General features: G+C 33.4%; 1 protein-coding gene across 3 annotated transcripts in view; it reads right to left on the reverse strand.

The window, feature by feature from the left end:
- Nucleotides 1-22,015, reverse strand: part of LOC140451697 (adenylate cyclase type 6) — a 3,083,308-nt gene that overhangs the window by 392,489 nt on the left and 2,668,804 nt on the right. For all 3 annotated transcript variants that reach the window (XM_072545540.1, XM_072545547.1, XM_072545553.1), the window contains 2 exons: nt 14,317-14,407; nt 14,143-14,259 (listed from right to left, as the gene is read on the reverse strand). In XM_072545540.1, coding sequence (XP_072401641.1) covers nt 14,143-14,259; nt 14,317-14,407 — 208 coding nt within the window. The remainder of the gene's footprint in view (nt 1-14,142; nt 14,260-14,316; nt 14,408-22,015) is intronic.

The raw sequence follows: 22,015 nt of genomic DNA on the forward strand, positions 1-22,015 counted from the left end.
TATTTTTCAATTTATATTTTACTAGTAATTTGCGAGTAACTTCGTATATATAATTAAACTTATAAATCTTTATAAATATTCTAACTAGCGGATGTGCATTTCCTTTTAACATTTCTCACACGGTCGCCGAAAACACGTCCAACAATTTTTTCAAGAATCAGCTTGTTAGTTATAGAATCACCAGACGTAATATGATGCGAAATACTGCTAACGAAAACTTTAGCGAATATTATTACATTCCTTTTTAACATTGTCTCACGATTCAGCGTTTTCACAGTCGACAATATCCGGTGCACGTGTGTACAGACAAGATTTGGCTTGCAATTCTCGATAATTTCCAGTCGAGTTACGTCATACCAGCCTGACTATTTAATAAACGACTACATTCTGTAAAGTAAATGTATATTTATGTATACAGGGTGCAACGAAAAAGGTTTGTACACAACAAATATTATTTATTGGATTTGTAAAACATTACAACTAAATAATTAGGTTAGAATAATATCATAGCAGTTGGAATTATCGAGAATATTATTTATATTGGGGTTAGAATGAAAATCATTTATTTAACTGATGTCGCTCGTACAGTGCAGGCTAGAAGAGTTTTGCGAAAAAATACAAAAGTCGAAGGTAGATATACAGTGCTACGAAGATATAAGGAAAATTGAAAAACGATTTGCAGAGTTTCATTTGTCTGACAGAAAACTACCAAAAACACAATACCTGCTAAAAAGAATTCAGCCGAAAAGATGTCTCAACTAACAATATCATTCATCATTCTCACAGCTATTGTTAACAATGTCCTTTATACAAACGTTCCAAACAATGTTAAGAACTTGATGATATGTTTTAATGATGTAAAAACGGATTGTAATCGAACTGAATGGACTTTAATGGATCATGAAGTGGTGAATTATGGACAGCTTCCAGTATTTTTCAAAGCGATACCAAAATCAGGAGGCGCATTCTATAAGATCAAGCTAATATCCCCAAATAACACCGAAAGTGATTCAAAATGGTGTACAACTAATAATGGTGTCATCGCTCAATATGGTTCATCGATTATACTGTTAACAATCATATTAGTAATAAATGTATTTCTAACGATTAATATCATTACAAAATTTTTTGCAAATCGCAAATGCGAATCATCTTGCATTAAAATAAATATGTAAAAAAGTAAAACTGTTAAAATAAAACTAAAACAAAACTTTTAATCTTTTATTTAAAAAAATTCAATTTACATAGGTATAATCTTTTCACAAAACCATTGTCGGAGGCGATCCACATTTATCGAAGAGCAGGAAAATAATCCAGTTGTGTGACAAGCATTTGAATCTGCAACAAATTTTCCTGTTGCACACGGTGTACCATCATACTTGCAAACATCGATAATTATGGGGAAAACTACAAAAATGTGACACTTCTGTTTTAAAAAATCTGCTTTTTGTTCTCCGCGAACGTATATATAGTCGGCAGCATACAACAACTTAGATTCCAGTATTTCATTTATTTTGGAATATTCAATATCTCCATTAGAATACCGAAGACCATGCACGTTTTTCTCTAAGTACGCAGCAGTCTTCTTATCTTGATTACTCAATGTAGCAAATGGTTGTGGAGGTTTAAATATATAATGACGATGTTTAAAACCAATTTCCATACTTAGTTCTTTGGGTACGAACTGCCCATCTACGGTGAATCCCTGTATGTCTACGAACGCTACTCTCATGATGACTGCTTGTCTGCTACTAACACTTCATTCAACTTATTTAATCTTTTTAAATGATGTTTTTGACAACTTCAGTTAGAGGAAAGTATTCGAGTAGACTGTCGTGGACAATTAAACAGTACGCTCGAGTGCCTGCAGGAAAACCTTCATCTGCTTCGATTTTCAACTTAATATCAACGGTTCCCGATCTAAATGACGTATCATCCTGTTTGGAGCAGTCGAAAGTAAACAAAGCATATTTTTTAAAAGCATTATAATTCAAGATTGGATGTTTTGTTGACGAATGAGTATAACTGGGAAAGAATTGGGTATAGTTGTAGTGAGCTATAGCATAATCATTTTTCGCAAATTCCAATTGCATTCTCTCGTTAGGCCAATATTCACCATAAATAACCACTCGTACGCTGGACACCTTAATGTTATCGAATAACGTTGGATTGGCGTGAATTTCATCTCGTTTAGAAGTTTGAAAAGCTACAATGACATAGCGTGGACGTTCAACAGCTGAAGTTGTCTTTACACTCCATATCTCACGTCGGGATCCAGCCGTACGTGAAGGTAGTTCATTAAGTTCCCATTTACGGAAAGGTATAGTTATCGGCGTATTATTCTTAATCGGAGTCATTAGGTCAATTTTCACATCGTCATTCGGAAAGACATGTTTGACCTTCAGTTCCATGCTGGTAATAGTTAAAGACACTGTTGTTGTTGTTGTGACATTAGGTTCTTCCACTAAAATACTGTCTCTATCATTACGTGCTCGAACAAATCGAAACACTTGACGACCATAGGTTAATTTATTGTAATCGTTGAAAATGTTGAAAATATGTTTTATCGGAATCAGTAAACTAAAGCTGTCTCCCGATAAATGTGGATTATTGGGATAGTTCCATCCTGCAGTACTGAGATACTTGAAATCGTCAGGAGTGTAACACAACAAACTGCGAATAGTGCTAACTACACCAGGATCTCGAACTATTTCCATGTCGTGTGAACTTTGGATGTATGTACATGTATCAAACAAGAAGGCTCCAGCATTCGGTGCAAGAGAAACAGTTCCAGTACCCACTTTCTTTATACTTCCTTTAATTTCCAAAAGTGTTTCGTGTATGGCAAAAAATGCATCTGATTGATTGATGATAAACTCGACAACATCGCTATTATTAAATGACTTGATGTAAGGTGTATATGTACGAAATTCTTCTGTTCTAATAGTATCGTCGAACTGAGGTTTCTGGTACAGATCTAAAATAGGTGGTTGAGGTTCCTGAACCTGTCGTCGAATGTATTGACGTTTTGACATCTTTTAGCTGCAATCCAATGGAAACAAGAAAGGCTTTATTGACAGCAGACACGTCACGTCGCTTGTAAGATTTGCGTGAGACTAATGGATATTGATGTGTAGAGCTTTGTTTTATAATTAAACCCATCTATATAGTTTCCTTAAAATCCAAATGAAGTGTACTTTTCTCTCCTCTAAAGTTGACTGGTCTTAAATCTTGATCGAGTACGCTAACGGTAATGTTGGCAATTTCACGTATGCTATTGCTTACTGGTTTGTATATAGGATTATGAGGACGTTCGTCAATAGAGAAACCAGGATCAACACTTATCGGAAAATGTAGAACGGTGTGCGCAGGTCTGTCCTCGTAAAAGGCTCCTTCGGTAATGTTGCATTCAAAAAGTAGGCTCGATACTTTTATAATGTTTACAGGTTGGTCCGAAGAATACATTTTTCCTGGCACCAATATTCTGTTTGATGAGAAACCCAATATTTTGCCGAGACTGTCATCTTTCTCGAAAGTAACAGCATGATCTTGACTAAAGATTTAACACTTGAGCGTATTGTTGTTGGGTCTTAAGATGAACTCATTATCTCGAATCGAATTATATTTATCGATTAATGCGTTATGAATATACGTTTCGATATCGGTAATTTCATAAGATCCAGACGGAATATCGATGCTACACAACTTTTTTCGATCATTTTTCTCGTAGTAGTAAAACTTTTCGCCATCGATGTTTGGAATCGAATTAAATGTATGAAATCCCAACACTGCTACATAATACTGTCGGTTAGGGTCAAGCACAAGAGGTACTTGAGGAGTAAACGAAAACTCGTTGGAAGTACTTGTCAAGGTCAACAATCGAGACATGACTGATACATTTGAATAGGTGTATGAAATTAAATAGCAAAATATGTTAAAAATTCCTATATTTATTCTTATACTATTACAAATTTTTCTCATAATATGACACATTACAAAATACACATCTACTTTCCATATACATGCCGCAAACATCACTCCATTCATGTCTATCATAGTCTTTCTTGCAGGGTAAATAATCTTCTAGTGCGCGACGAATATCTTGAGGTAGTTCATACCAAACAACGCTCGTTATATTTTTCATAAAAATGCAAATGGCACGTCCCAATATATCGTTAGATGGTTCCATTGTAGAGAAACTTTAAACAAAGATGTCCACAGTTAATTTGGTTATAACTTTGATATTGATCGTTATTGTAGAAAATTCTTCCACCGTTCAAGAAGGATACTAGTTCTCGCGGTGGTTTCAAGCAACCATATGAATCAAAGTACTCTATATCGTTGTTTATCTTTCTGTAAGCTACCCAATGTGTACCGGGGTTTGTGGAAATGTCGAGATTAATTATAGCACATTCATGTTTACGAGGGCTACGTGGTAAATTATCTCGCATAAACACGCCGCGGAAATTTGAAATTTTAAGTAGTTTAACAAATCTATTTAAATCCACATTGGTTAAAGGTCTATTAGCTAGCTTCAGCGAAAGTTTTTTGCCTTTTTTAAATATAATCCAAAGCCACCTTTAGCGTTTTTTCGCAGGTATAATCCTTTGCCTAGATGTTCCATTGCATTATTGTGACGTTTATCTTCTTCTAGTTTCTTTTGAGCATTCTTTGAATCAATAACAGTTTTCGCTATCGCGCTTGCGCCCCCAGCGAGGCCTCCGAGAGCTGATAGGCCTACAAAGATTGGGATTAAAGGTAAAATGCCACCAGATTTTGGTTCAAATGGAATAATTCTTGGAACACGTACATTTTTCTTGCCACCTACATTCTTAACGGCTGTTCTAGCTGCTGCAAGTGCAAATAGAGCGGATTTACGCAGATTTGGTGACGGAGGAGCACTTTTCAATGTTTTGATAATTGGCTGTAACACATGTCGCTTAAATGAACCAACACCATTACCACGTTTCATACCCATACCCAGTTTTCGTTTAGCTTTCATTGCTGTAGTAGTTAACCAGGCAGCAGTTTTTTCACCCAAAGATGCGTCTTTTGCTTTAACTCGTTCCCACGCTTTATTTTCCAACACCCAATCTGCTTTATGTCGATCTTTCAATGAATTACTTTGGGAATATGCGAGATCGTGATCTCTCGCAGCTCGATCTAACGGATTTATCCCCGGATCTCCACGAGCTAGACGTTTCTGTAATTTAGTTCCAGGTCCTAGATATTGGTAACCAGGAGCATGCAATTCAAACGGTAGACTATTGATCAGAGAATTCAACACAACTTCACCTTGAACGACCAACATTGAAATGAATCGCTTTTTGCAAAATGTCTTTATATAACCATGTGTACAAAATACATCTCAATCACAAGATGAAGGTCATTCAACAAGACAAGACACTAGCAGTGGAAAACTTGGATTTTGTCGACAACGTGACAAGAACCAGCAAACATGGTGCATTGCTACCACATTCATTTCGTGCTATCATATGTGGTCCAAGCGGATGTGGAAAAACTAATGTTATGTTGGCATTACTGTTTGACCTGAATGGCGCTAAATTCAAAAATGTTTACGTTTATTCAAAGTCGTTGTTTCAGCCCAAGTATCAATTTTTGAAGGAAGTGTTGGAGTCTGTGAAAGAAGTAGGTTATTTTCCATTTAAAGATAATGATGATGTTATAAGCCCAAGTAAAGCTAAACCAAACTCAATATTCATATTTGATGACGTATCAACGGATCCACAACAAACAATACGTGAATATTACTGTATGGGTAGACATAAAGACATTGATTGTGCATACCTATGTCAATCATACAGTCGAGCAGGCAAACAACTTTTACGTGATAATGCGAATCTTATTGTATTGTTTAAGCAAGATGAGCTCAATTTGAAACACGTCTTTGATGATCACGTATCACCTGATATGACATTCGAGCAATTTAAACAATTTTGTTCCGAATGTTGGAAGGACAAATACGGCACATTCGTCATTGTTAAGGATTTCGATATTTCTAACGGACGATATCGTAAAGGTTTCGACAAGTTTATAAAACTGTAGGTATGATCGAAAAACACGCATTGTATAACAATATGTCAGACAAAGAGGTAGCTGCGCGCAAGCGTAAAGTTGCCGAACTAGCTCGTGTCATTCGCAAAAAGTATTTGGCATTAAAGTTAGGTAAAACAGAACAAGATGAGTCGCTAAATAAACTCTTTAAGCCCATAGCTAAACCTCTAACAGATATTGCGCAATCGTCAAAAACGTTGCATCATGCTATTAATAACAAGCTTAGACACGTTAAAAAAGAAGAGGTGAAAACAGAGGAAGAGATAAAAAAAGAAGCCGGCGATGACGATGTATTTTCCGATGCAGTATCAATCGGCCAAGTTAACGAACATGAAATGTTTGATCCTAATAATGTTTCGAAAGAGGCTATTGATGAATATATTGAGCAATATCCTCCAATGAGCCATAAGTATATAAAAGAATTTTGGATGAAAGATAATAAAATTGATAAAAACTATGGACCTATTTACAATGATGAAATTGGCTGGATGTTGGGTAAACGCAGAATAAACTTTAACAAACACAAAGGTAGTATACAAGTCATCAGTGATGGTAGTGGGGAAGGAGGATGGGTGCCGGGAACGCCAGGTCTATACCAACTAATTTTCTATGATAACCCTGAAGATTATAATGATACAGATTTAAAGCACTATAAAAGTTTATTAAATAGTACAGAAGTTCATCTGGATTCCAAAGGTCGTCTTAAAGGTGCAACTGGGAAAAAATATCATCATATTATCAAACCGCTATTTAAACCTACCGGTGAAACAACAAAGAAATCGCCACCGAAAACTCGATCTACTGCATTAAAGAGACAACCTTTCGAAGGTCTTGTTCGTTTAGCAAAAACGACTCGTTCATCATCGATAACAACGTCTCCTCGAACATCGTTATCTTCACCATCTAGCTCCAAAGGGTCAGGGCTCGTCGATAATTCTCATTTGATCTACAACGATAATCCTATTGAATATGTATATTGGGATGATCCAAACGAACTATGCGACAGACTCAAATTGCTGGTTGCTTCCCAAGAAGCAGGAAACACATCACACAATAACGAAATTGTTGCCATTATCAACGAATTACGTGAAGCAGATATTATATATTAATGTTTGGATTATTGGAACATCATTTCCAACATGAGTGTTGACAAGTTTGGTCGTCATCATTACCGTTCTAATGAACAAGTTGTTAAAAAGCTGCGTGAAGGCTTAAAGCAATCCATTTTGGATTTACAAAACCAGATACATGAAGTACATAAGGACATTACACGAGATCCTCCTGTAGCAGGTATTCATCTTTCCAATAAGAAATGATTCAATATGTTCAATGGTTGGGATTCGATAGTAGCCATAATAGTTGGATTAACGTTAAAGATATCATTTAGGATCTACTTTTACATACACCGCGTAGATATACACTAAATGAGTGGGGGGTGACAAAAAGTATAAATTTCATAAATGCTGCAAGCTCATGCCCAGTTGTTCCTGCCAGTTCATCAATATGAGTTCTCAAGATAGTGGTTATAGTTCATCAGACGATATGGTGGTAGCTGCTGATTCACCATCAGATGATATCGATTATGATGCTGAATTAGATAGAGTTTTGGCGAAATTCGAAGAAGCAGCCAACAATGAACCATATTATTTACTAGAAGCATCCTTTCCGCTTGACAACTGTATAATCAAAGTTGGCCGTTCTCCAGCTCGTCATTTCTCATCAGCCATTATTTTGTGTCAGCACAACAAGAATGCAAGAATTAGTTTAAACACGTTCGAGTGGGATGATATAATCGGAGTTTTTAAGCAGAAGATTAGCGATTTCTTTAACAGCAGCTCTCAAGATGATTACAATCCTATCGAGTTTCAGCGTGGAGACTATTGTAAAATGAAACAAATAGTGTATGATTCAACCAAGTTTCTTGTTATTGAAAAGCATGGTCTGGAATACTATCTAGATGAAAGTGATGTCAACCAAATCCTAGAAGTAAACAGCAGTCTGGTGTGTCATCGTGTATCGTTATTGGATAATTTACACTTTCATGCTTATTATAGAAATGTTATCGATTTGATACAATCAAACTTTTGCAGCAGAAGCAGTTTATATGGACCACTTGAAGCTTTAACTGCGTTTTACGAAATTTCCACAGACACTTTGTTAAGTAATGCTTTAAGAGAATATTTATATTATTATAAAATTAAAGTTGTAAATGATTTTATGTAATAATCAAAATAAATGCTATTTATGCAAACATGTCTTTTTTATTTTCACGTTGAATATCTCACAACGCTGGAAAGATAAGCTGAGACTTAAAATTACAGGAAAACAATGTAAATTTTTTAAAGCTTTTATTTTCTACTTATGATTACAAATTGATTTTTAACAAAATTACAATTATCGATCTACATATTCATTTAAAAATAGCCGGTCCATTTTCGTGTGGAGATTGATAAAGCTATAAAAAAAATTGGTTATGTTTTCATTTATTAATTTTTGTTTTTACTCAATCATTGTGGTTTCATAATGACCCCAAGGTAAAGTGTCATGAGAATTTTGTTGCAAGTAACGTTTATCGTCATACGGACTTAATGCAATTTTTTCTTGTGTTATTGTAAAAATATCATGGGCGTAGGAACGAAACGTTGATTGGGAAACACTTTTAGTTGTAAATTCGTTTAAACACAACATAATCATCGAAAGTAATGTCATTTTTTACCGTTGAATATTTTACACCCTTAGATTTTTTTGTGACGCCTAAACTATTTGCAAGTCTTTCAATATTTGCATCATCCATATTATTCTTGTATTTATCCCACAATGCATTTCGATCCTCATCCGTCGTACTAATCTTAAACGAATACATTTTAGATCTAAGTCCGACAAAATGAGTCATAATGCGACCGTTTGCCTCATCTTTCATCATTCCGAGAACTTTTTTGTTGACTTGAGGTATTCCATAAATATTATTCTCAGAATAGTCTGATGTATCGAATTTGGATAAATTTGCTTTAATAATATCTCTGTAAACGTCATCACATTTTAATTCATAGAAAAAACTATCAGTGTCCCCATACATTAGCTTACAATTTTCAACTCCCATATATGGCAGCATAAAGTTATAATGAAAATCGTACATACACACTTTGGATATATCTAAAATTGACATGCCGATGTACAATGGTTTGTTGAAAATGAGCTCTGTTTTGTTAAGTTCGATTGCCATTAAATTTTCATTAAACACAGTTCTATTATGAAATCGTGGACTCGCAATCAAATTTTTCGCTCCATATCTTCCATCCCATTTTGATACAAGTTTTACAATGCGATGTTTCCTAATGTTTTCCATCGTTTTACCAAATATGGCGTTGTTGGCTAACTTGTACAAGTCTTTTTCAAATGCTGTAGTTGCTGCAGTTCGCAATTTTGTATTAAGATCGATATATGGCTTAAGCCAAGCGCTCTGTTTGAATTTCAACACTTTATGGATTTTTGTTAGTGTTAGTCCTGCATTCAGAGCTTGTTTTAGATTGCGATAGTGCAAAGTGTACTCTTTTTTATGGTACAAGGTGGTCATAAGTTTTGGAAGCTTACTTCTTGGTGGCACACGATGTTCGCAACAAAACGGGAAATCTCGATGTAAGTCATGCAAGTGTTCTGGGTATTCCAAATCCACTTGTAGTATGTATCCTGTATCTCCATCGTCAGGAATAGACAAGACATCAATATTGGTATCGACCCACTCGAAACCCCCATATGGTAAGAATTGAGACATTGCCCAACCATAAAAATTGTTGACATCTAAATATAGCACATATTTACTAGGCTTTGATGGATCATAATTATGCATGTATTTGTTATTTGCCTCAGAATACCGATTACTTACTTGACTTATACCACCTCGGATAGCTTTCTCAATAAACATGATTTTATCGATATCATTCAGCAGTTCAAGTTTACATCCAGTATATTTAAGCATTGCATCCCAAGAAAATCCATGCATGGTATAGTACCATGCAGGATCAAGACTGTATGTACTTCCACATTTTTGTCGAAAATTTTCAAAAATGCAAGTCAGTAACATAATATCAGTTTTCATGTACAACATACTATATTCCAAAATATTTTTAATACCGAATGACTGCCAAACATTCTGAGCATGATGATACATATTTTTGGAGATGTGTTCACCCGATAATGAGCTGTAAAATTTATCAATTGATGGTAGTTGCGTTTCATTCAATTTATTGAAAGAATCAATATATTCGTATGGGAATATGCCTTTTCTTTTCAATAATTCCATTTGTTCGGTAGTGGTATTTGGAAATTCGCTAGCTAAATATCTTAAATCCTCAGATTGCAATGTGGCAGCCAACTTGTCCAATGATGAATTTAAAAATCTCAATGAATCAACGAACCTCAACCTAATACTGACCTCAGAATCGTATATTGTAAATGAAATATACTTTTCCTTATTTATTGGTAGTAAGCTGATACTACCATTTTTCGCTAGATCTCTAATCATCATATGCGAATCGTAGCCGCTAAGAATATGAAAAAAAATTGGGACAACGAAAAGTTTTTTGAAATTTAAGTTACACACTTGGTGTGCGAATCCTCGGAAATCTCCGGTAAAATGGTCATGATCACGAACAATTACATCCTTATCTGAAAACGTTTTTTCGCAAATGTGACAATTAGATGCATTAAAACTGGGTGTGACATTCACAGGTACAATATCTTTAATTTTTCCTTGCACAAATGCCGCCAACTCAGACATTTCCTTGGCAAACCACTCCATGCAATCTTCACCTGCGTAACTTCGGTAAAACGACAGAGATTCATCGTAAGAACATTTTACGTAATAACCTGCACTAAAGGCCTTATGCTGCTGATATTTAATTGTTTTGCATTTTAACGGCGTGTTTTTAACTTTGTGCAACATTGACTCAAAATCAGCATAAACGACAAAAGGAGTCGTTTGTTTATACATATGATTTTTAAATTCAACATTCTGATATGATGGAAACGAAACTTTACATTCATTGATTTTCTCACAATATTTTGTATGATCGTTTAATCTGTCAAAACTGCTAAAATAATTCAAACACCTGTCACATAAAAATTTTTTATTATGATTCTTACTCAACTGACTAGACACGAGTCGAGACATATCTTTAATCATACAATAATGATATTTAATTTCTACAGATTCATCGTGAGCCATAGGTGCTTCGTAGTTATTCAATTTTGGAAAATATTTATCCTGCACAATCAATAAATTTACATGTTTAGTTAATTTGGTTTTGCATAGCCTTACCGGTGTTGTTACGTAAAATGTTCTCTCTTTAGCAACATTCATTTCTAACCCGTAAACGTTTACAGAAATGTTATTTAACTTTTCAAATTTTGAAATACCCTTTATAGTCATAGGTGTCTCTAGCCCATCGATATTTAAGACAGTCGCATAATGAGGATATGAAGATGTACGATCTGAACTGCATTTAGCTGGATAAATCGCTGAAACTATACTCCACAAAAAGCATGCTTCATCATCGTTTTTGATATTGATACATGCGTGCTTCTTTTGGATTGGTTCTGGTAGTCTAATAAACGACGAAGCTCCATTTCCCACTTCATATTTATTTATATTGACTTCTAAAGAAACTATTTTTTTCAAAGCCCACCCTGATCCCGTTTCTTCAAATTCTGATAGCTTGGTCATTAATTTATCGACTACGTTTCTATGAAACCATAAAACTAAGTCCGTTCCTCCGTCCAGGATAGCATTTTTGGTGTTGAAATATTTAAATTGGTTAATATCACCTTGATTGTCAGGCTGGTATGACGTAACTCGACTGGAAATTATCGAGAATTGCAAGCCAAATCTTGTCTGTACACATGTGCACCGGATATTGTCGCATGTGAAAACGCTGAATCGTGAGACAATGTTAAAAAGGAATGCAGTGACATCCGGTAACGTTCTCGTTAGCAGTATTTCGCATCATATTACGTCTGGTGATTCTATAACTAACAAGCTGATTCTTGAAAAAATTGTTGCACGTGTTTTCGGCGACCGTGTGAGAAATGTTAAAAGGAAATGCACATCCGCTAGTTAGAATATTTATAAAGATTTATAAGTTTAATTATATATACGAAGTTACTCGCAAATTACTAGTAAAATATAAATTGAAAAATAAACGAATTTTTGCTATTACACTATTCGTTGTGGATAAAATATATACGAGTTTGATTAAAAATTACTCGTAAAATATAAATTGAGAAAATTTAAAAGTTCTTACGTTAATCATCGTCTATAAAATATATACGAGGTTAATTAAAAATTACACACTTCTTCTCTTTGTCTGTCAACGTTAATTCGTCTTCTTTTTTTCGACTGTCAATTCGTCTTCTTTTCGGCTGTCGCCATTGGTGTTTGTCGAGGCGTATCTTCGTTATTATTGGGGGAATGGGGGGGAGGGGGGCACAGCTCTACTCCTAGTGGGGAAATAGCCTCCGCCATTGATGTACGTCGTTCTCATTGGACGTCGATGCACACTTTCCCATTGGGGGCGTTCCTATGTCACCATTGATCGGTGAGATACGAGGATGAACTCAATTCGATGTCATGATGCCGCTATTGGACATAGAAACGTTCTGACATCACGAGTAGGGTTTTTTTGTGTCACCATTGGTCGAAGATACGTTTTAACGTTACAAGTGTTGCGTTTCTGTATCACCATTGGTCGAGGATATGGTCTAACGTCACGAGGGGACGTTTCTATGCCACCATTGGTCAGGCGTTTACTTGGGGGCGTTTCTGTGTCACCATTGGTCTACGATATGTTCTTACGTCACGAGGGGACGTTCCTATGCCACCATTGGTTGAGGATATGTTGTTACGTCACGAGTGGGGGCGTTTTTGTGCCGCCATTGGTCGAGAATATGTTCTATGGTCACGAGGGGACGTTCCTATGCAACCATTGGTCGAGGATATGCTCTAACGTCACGAGTGGGGCGTTTCTGTGTCACCATTGGTCGACGATATGTTCTTACGTCACGAGAGGACGTTCCTATGCCACCATTGGTCGAGGATATGTTGTTACGTCACGAGTGGGGCGTTTCTGTGTCACCATAGGTCGACGATATGTTCTTACGTCACAAGGGGACGTTCCTATGCCACCATTGGTCGAGGATATCTTCTAACGTCACTAGTGGGACGTTTCTGTGCATCATTGGTCGACGATATGTTCTTACGTCACGAGGGGGGCGTTCCTATGCCACCATTGGTCGAGTATATCTTCTAAGGTCACGAGTGGGGGCGTTCCTATGTCACCATTGGTCAGGCGTTTACGTGTGGGCGTACCTACGTCACCATTGGTCGAGAGGCGTGGCCTATAGACAAGGGGCGTACCTACGTCACCATTGGTCGAGGGGCGTGGCCTCGAGACCCTAGGCACGTTCCTACGTCACGAGGGGGGCGTGGCCTTGACCCATGAGGATACGTACGCTTGACGATCGACGTGTGACGTCACTTCCGCTCCAGAACGAACCTGTCACATCTACTATATATATATATATATATATATATATATATATATATATATATATATATATATATATATATATATATATATATATATATATATATATATGTATATATATATATATATATATATATATATATATATATATATATATATATATATATATATATATCTGTATGCATGTATATAATTTATAGACCTTGAAGTTATCCTACTTGTTCCTGATGCTATTTTGAACGAACTAATATATTCTTATAGACATAAAGAAACTTACAACAGACATGTATAATAAAATTAAACAATAATCGTTTTGTTAGTTAAGAAATAAGGCCAAATGTTTTTCAAACTAAAGCTTTGATATCGGAGACAGTGTTTCCCCAAAATTGTTTCGTCACAAATATTACATAACAGTTTTGGTAACCTTTTACATAATAGCTAGTGTAAATTTAGATTTACGAATAGAATTGACACTTGTGAGGTAGATTTCTTACTATCACACAAGTTAAAAAAATAGTATACTTACCGCTTGAAACATAACCAAACCATATATACAGGCAGCCATTACGAAACAAAAAATTTGAGCAACATTTCTATTTTTGTGGATTGTCCTTGATACAAAGAATAATGTAGAGAATCCTCTCTAAAATAAAACTATCCTAAATGTAAAACATCAACCAGTTTGATTATTATCACTTACCCGTTTTTTAATGTTGTCCATGTACACTAACAAGGGAATCAATACTAGTAGAAATATTATAGGAATTGAATAGAACAACGCAGTATCGTGCCTGAAAAGATATTGTAAATAATAATAAAGTATATATTTTTTATTTAATTTTCGCTATATATCATTAATGTCATCAAATAACTTATTTATAAATAAATAAATAAAAATTATTTGTAGTTTCCTTATCTGACAAAATAACAAAAAATATAAAAATAATATAATAATTATATATTTTATTCACGAGAATTAGTATAAAAAACAAATTAATGAAAAAAGTAATAGCGACTATTTTGACACTATTAGATCTGTTTTATTTAAGTTATCGAGAATATTATCTCGATATTATCGAGAGTTTCAACTTATCACTAAAGGTAAATCTCACTGGTATATGACATTTTGTTATTTTAAATAAAAAAATTTAACAAATTAACCTATTGAATACAAGAAATTATACCTATTTGTAGATAACAGTTTATAAAATTTAAATGTCTTCTGATATTTGGGCCCAAATAGAACCAACATATGGCAAAACATAATCTTGCAGGATATACCCACAAGTGCAATGCGTACCTCCCAACTAATACCTTTCTAAAGCATTATGCCACCACCTCCAAAACTAACGATCTGGGCGAAATTTCAGATGGCAAATCGCTCTCCAACTCTTCTGTAGACGTGGTTTCGACCATCTGGCTTTCATAATAGGATTCTAATCTCATCAGTGAAAAGAACATTTTTTCAGTTGTATCCAGTAATAAAATTATTGTATTTTGATAACATTAAATTATAAAGTAATAAATTCAAAAGGACTTTTTTGGAAAAGGGATTGTATTAGCAAACGTGATAATAACTTAAACAAAATATCAGAAATTCACAATCTAAGCAAAATTTATAATTAGTTATATTCTTTCTTCATAATTTATGTATAAAACTTGTAAAATGTCACATTTTGATTTAATTTTCCATATATCTGTTACATTTTTTCAGACATCTATCAATGATGAATAAATCTTCTTCTTTTTTGTTATTAAACAAAAATGAATTTTTAAACAAAATTTTATTTTTGGCAATATAATTGTCAAAAATAAAAATTTTAAGTTGGCATTTATGACATTGAGGCTTATTTGTAATTGGTTGCTATTTTAACTTATTTATAAATTCAATTGTTTTTGTATTAAAAAAATGTTTTCAAAATTATACTAAAAATTTCAGAGAAGCATTTATTAGATTAGGACATTTTTATATTAATTATTTTTAAGATGTATTAGCAGCAGTTTTTATTTACTAAACTAATTTTATTTGGTGAGTTAACAAAAATTGTTTTTTTTTCTAGTTCAACTTTGTAAGATATTTTGTCTTTTTTAGCAGCTCTTGATAATAATTGTAAAAACAATTGAACGCTCGAGATAAAAAATAGTTAACCAATAGCCCTTTTATTGACTCCAACCCATCCAAAACAGTTATAAAGTATATATATATATATATATATATATATATATATATATATATATATATATATATATATATATATATATATATATATATATATATATTATATAGAAATATATATATATTATTATGATTGTTTATTTTGACTTTAATCTTAGTTTATTGAGCCAATAAAAAAGAATTATAACTTATTTGTTATCAAAAGTAAAATAATCCTTATATTACCTGTGTTCGATGGATTCAAAAGATTTTCTAGTTGTCTTTTATCGGGTTGGAGAAGAAAGGATAAGAATACAAATATATTATATTACAAAGATTTACGTTTCTTTATTTTATATGAACAAATAAAACAATTATTAAATTCTGTCGTTATCTTATCAATCAGCATACAAGAAAATAAATCAAATTTTTATAATAATAAGATTATAAAGCTACATACATTTATATTACGTGAAAACCAATTTTACTTAAAATTTTCTTTACTTGAAACAAGAAACAACAAAACTTTAAACTTTTGATTAGCCTAACAAAACCTCAGTTCTTAAATTTGAATGCTAATGACCATGATGTCAAACCGATCCTTCACAGATATAAAATTCAATTGTACAAACACTTACATCTTATTTTCTTCTTGAGTTGTATGTTGGAACATACCCAGAAAAGTCCAGTCTCCTCAACGATGTGATCTCTCCTCTTTGGCACCTCGGCTCCTTCTTAACGTCTCTGCAAACCTTTTGCAGACTACACAAAAAACACCTGATTCACTTCTCCAAACTCAGCTACTTATTTATGACATCAGGACCTCCTTTTGTCAACTTGATGCCGTAAGAATACTTTCACATATACTTTATAAAATGCCCACGGTAGATACAAGGCCCTCTTTTAATCTACTTATTATCTCCTTCTGCAAACTATTCACTTCTTTTCGTTACGCCGGTATCCAAACTCACGAACCACACCCTATCTTGAGACAAACGACTGTTTCCTTTCGATGACCAAAATATAACTAACTCCTCCGGTCTCCTGATCGGCTCACAAATTCCCATTTAAAAACGACCGTCCAATCAAAAGCTCAAATTGTGTTTACCATGATTTTGGAAAAGCCTAATTTCGGTTTCAGAGAAAAACTAAATAGCTTGCTTTAAAATTGGTTGTGTCAATACACAATTTATACATATTTAAAAAGATTAGAATATGGTCATTTAATACTCGACTATACAAACAATGAAAAGATTAACTAAGACAGGTAAAATGTCTTCTAATTCTAAACAAAGGTTTTTTTGATAATTTTGTTTGAAACGGAAAAATTTCTATTCTTATCTACACTAAATCTTATCTTAAATTACTATATACATTTTTGTTTATAATGTTATCTTAAAATTTTATTCCGATGGATATTTTTCTTTATTTTTCTTTGGTTGGGAAAGAAAAAGTATGACAATATATATATATATATATATATATATATATATATATATATATATATATATATATATATATATATATAAATATATATATATATATATATATATACATATATATATATATATATATATATATATATATATATATATATATATATAGATATATATATATATATATATATATATATATATATATATATATATATACATATATATATATATATATATATATATCTATATATATATATATATATATATATATATATATCTATATATATATATATATATATATATATATATATATATATATATATATATATATATGAATATAAAAGGTTAAATCTTTTAACAAAAGCTGCTATCGCTTTGTTGAATTAATATGGCCTAGGAGGACAAATTCCATAAACTTCCCGTGCTCGAATCAGTATCAATAAAGTGTTATGAATCATTACGGCATATCCCTGGTTGATCAGACACTTGGGGTAATACAAATTAAATTTCGGAAAGTCCAACGAATGTCTCCTAAAACTTGACCACTGGAGTAGTTAGCTTACAGAGGTGCCACTTGTGTTGGCGGCCAAGAAAGAAAACGATTTATTAATATCGTTTTCTATCCTCTGGGCTATACGAAATGTGTAAAGATTAAATCTTTTAGTAAAAGCTGCTATCGCTTTGTTGAATTAAGTGGCCAAATATATGGCCTAGGAGGACAAATTCGTTAAACTTACCGTCCACTGTCCCGTATACTGTCCATATCTACTAAAACTGAACAAAGCAGGTGGCACCTCTATACGCTAACCACTGCAGTGGTCACGTTTTAGGAGACATTCGTTTTCGGACTATCCAAGTTTGAATTTGTATTAGCCCAAGTGTCTGGTGAAGCAGGGATATGCTGAAATGATTCATAACACTTTATTGATATCGATTCGAGTACGGGAAGTGGTAGAATTAAACGGACATTTATTCAACAAATTAGGATGGCGATATTGCTACCATTTAGAGCGTACTAAGTCTTGTAATTACTTCCAATCCGAAGGACCACCCACTGGCCTGGAAAAATAAGAACACAAGCAGCTCAAACAATACGTAATTTAATAATTGAATGTTACTACAACTAAGTTAATATCTAGCCAAAGTTTTAGCGCAAGTTCTTGATTGAAATAGCCCCGATCACTGTCTATACACTGGTCCACGACACACTACAAACACAAGCACTGATACAGATTAAATATTACTTTTCTTAATTAACTATTACATTTCTTACAGAAATTGATTCAGGAAGTTTAAATTATGGAAGTTGCATAAATGCCAGACGAATGGAGAAGCAGTGTATTAGTACCTGTCTAAAAAACAAGGGAGATGTAAAAACTACAACGTACAAACTACAAGACATAAAACTAATTAGTCACACTGTAAAAATATGGGAGAGAGTCATTTACAGACGGAGACGTGAAGAAATCCAAATATCTGATAATTAGTTTGGCTTTATGCAAGGCAGATCAATAACAGACGCAATGATTATTATCAGACCGTTGATAGCAAAATAACGGAATAAAAAAACAAACTCAAATATGGTACCTATTGATCTTGAGAAGGCATATGATAGAGTTCCTCGGGATATAATTAGGTGGGCACTCAATAAGAAAGAAGTTACCGGTAAATATATAAAGATTGTAAGGACATGTATGAGGCAGAAGCAACTAGTGTCAGGACAGGTGTGAGAGAGGCTGATAAATTTCATGTGAAAGTAGGATTGCGCCAAGGCTCGGTGCTTAGTCTTTATTCATTTTCATTAGATCTGGATCAAATAATAGCAAAACTATAGGGTAATATTTCGTGGTGCTTAACGTATGCTGATCATGTAGTGTTAGTAGGAAATAGCGAAAGCGACCTTAAACACAAACTGGAACAGTTGAGACAATTTCTGAGCAAAAAGGCTTAAAACTTAGTAGGACAAAAACAGAGTATTTGGAATGTTCATTTAAAAATGGAGTTAGTACAAATATAATGATATATTTGGATATTAAAATAATTGTGAAAAGTAATAGTTTTAAGTATTTAGGATCGGTATTATAGAGTAATGGGGGAGTAGATGGAGATGCATACAGTATAATTAGGATTGGATGTATGAAATTGAAGGAAGCGATTCTATTGTTGTTTTACCTCTCCTCTGCTTTACATTTTTTAACCAGGACGTGCGTCGTCTCCTCGGTCCCCTTTCTCATTCCACTTTCCCTTGTATAACCAATTCCATTAACTTATATTTTTCTTTCTTAGTATGTGATCATAGTAGCCCATTTTTCTATCTTTCATAGTGTTAAGTATTTCTTTTTCGTTTTTCATCTTTCTTACTGTTTTCGTGTATGTTATGTGTTGTGTCCATGATATTTTCCACATTCTTAGATAACACCACATCTCAAGCTGGTAAGTCTGTTTTTAGTTGTGTCCATAATTTTCCTGGCTTTAACTCCATATTAAAGGACAGCGATATAAAGCTTTTCCTTTAACGTAGATTGTTTCGTCTTTAATCTTGATCGTAATGACGATCATGATTTGGTTTCTTTTGTGTTTAAAGCCATTCCATACCTCTTGCAGAACTACGTAGCGCGATAAACCAAAATTTGGTCTGAATATCTGAGATTATTGATTAGTGTTCCGTTAATTGCCATGCCTTCATTAATATTTTCAAGGGTCGTACTCCTCTTCTTATAGACATCTCTTTAGATTTTTATTGGTCTACTCGTATTATGGCTTTCTAATATTGGTATAAAATTGTAATGATTTTCACATCCTAATCATCCATTTCTGTGTTCCGTAATATGTTTGCAAGCTTACTGTGTTGTATTTGGTCTAAGGGTTTTCTGCTATTCTATCGTCTAGTTTTTTGTAGACACATTCATGTATCACTCGCAAGAAGATTTTTAAAATATGGTTTATTAAGCTGATCAATCTATATTTTTCACATTTCGTAGCGTTAAGTTTTTTGGGTATTGGGATAAACTCAGATATTAGCCATTCCTTCTGAATTTCTCCGGTATAGTAAATCTCATTGAGTAATTCTACTAGTATATCAATGCGATTCTCGGTTAAGTAGTCTTAAGATTTCTGTATATATTTTATCCGGTCCTATAGCTTTATCATTATTTATACGTTTACTTTTTCAATTTCCCTATTGATAATTGTATGTCCATTTCTACGTCTTGGTTCTATTTTCTCTGTTCTTTCATCATCTTTAGATAGCTTTTTTATATACTCTTCCCATCTGTTTATTTTCTCTGCATTTTCAATTCTCATTTTGTTGTTTTTGCCCATTACGTTTACACTACCACTTTTTTTGTATATTTTAGATCTTTTTTTAATTTTCCTGTACATTTTTTATTAGCCACAATTCCTTTGATTCTTTGATGTTTTAGTTTTTTCTGTTTTATTTACGTTTTTGTATTGTTGTTCATTTTTATTCTTATATTTTTTCCTTTTCAATATCAATGTGTAATTGCCGGTAGAAGCAATCCCCCGCTTACCAACGAAACCAACGGCTTCGGGCTGATGAGTTGATAGACGGTAGGAAACTCTTTTGTTCTGGGGTTAAGAAATCGCCAAAGGAGAATGAATGAACAAGTGGTCAACGGGATATGACTACAGAAAGCCAAGAGGAACTACTGCATTAAAGACTCATATGCAACCCCTTAGAAACATCAACATAGAATTGACACATCAATTAAAAACCGTTACTAATCATAGAAAGCGGAGGCCAAAATTCGGCAGAAGAGAAGAAACATATATATATACTAAGAGGCCCCAGATCGTAAACATGCGAAAACCTCGTAAAGAAATTCTAGAAAGAAGAAAATTCAATTTGAAAATATACTTGAAAACTTGAAAATGCAATTCAATAAAAAAAAGAATACAAATAGATCTACTTGGAATCAGCAAAGTAAGATGGTCAGAGTCAAGAACTTGTGAAAAGGACGATAGTGTATTATATTATTCCGGTAACAGCACAGACGCAATTCATCACAAAAATTGTGTAGGTATATTAGTAACATCAGAACTAAGTAAATATGTGACCAACTTCGTACCAGTCTTGGATTAAATAAACTCAAAATTAATACTCAACCGATTAAAACCAATATATTGCAAATGTATGCAACGACTGCAGATAAAAGAAATATGACGATGAAGTCGAAAAGCTCTATGAAAATGAGAAGAAAACAACCAGAGAATAGCAACTGTATATATCAGAGTTGTTTGAAGATGACAGAAATAATATTATTGAATCCTACCAAAATTGTACTGACGGCCCAGAAATTATGACATCGGAGGTAGAACATGTTATAAAAAATGCAAAAATTAGGAAAGCTTGTAGTTCAGATGATACACTAACTAAGTTGCTGACGCTATAGATGAAAATAACATAAAAATAGTAGTAAAATTTTCTATTATAATTCTTTTCAGATTGGCTGTACGACGACAGGACACGAAGACTTTTATTCTACTATGTCATAAAGTAGATAAGAGAGCAAGCAAAAAACTAACAGATAGTGCAAAAGCTACCATTTCTTGTCCTGTGTTGATTAAATTATACAACAGTTATATATCTTTCCTTAATAGTTCAAATTAATTTTAAAAACTGAATTGACTTTGTCAATTATTTTTTTTATGTCTTATAGTTAAAAATAATATCTTTTGAACAATAAATTTTACAAAAATTAGTTTCCTTTTTGAAACTCAAATCAATACTTGTTATTTTGTCTTGAGTTATGCTTATTATTTTTACAATTACTTTCTCCCAAAAACCA

The sequence above is a fragment of the Diabrotica undecimpunctata genome, chromosome 1 (genome assembly GCF_040954645.1).
Source record: "Diabrotica undecimpunctata isolate CICGRU chromosome 1, icDiaUnde3, whole genome shotgun sequence".
NCBI classification, from domain to species: domain Eukaryota; kingdom Metazoa; phylum Arthropoda; class Insecta; order Coleoptera; family Chrysomelidae; genus Diabrotica; species Diabrotica undecimpunctata.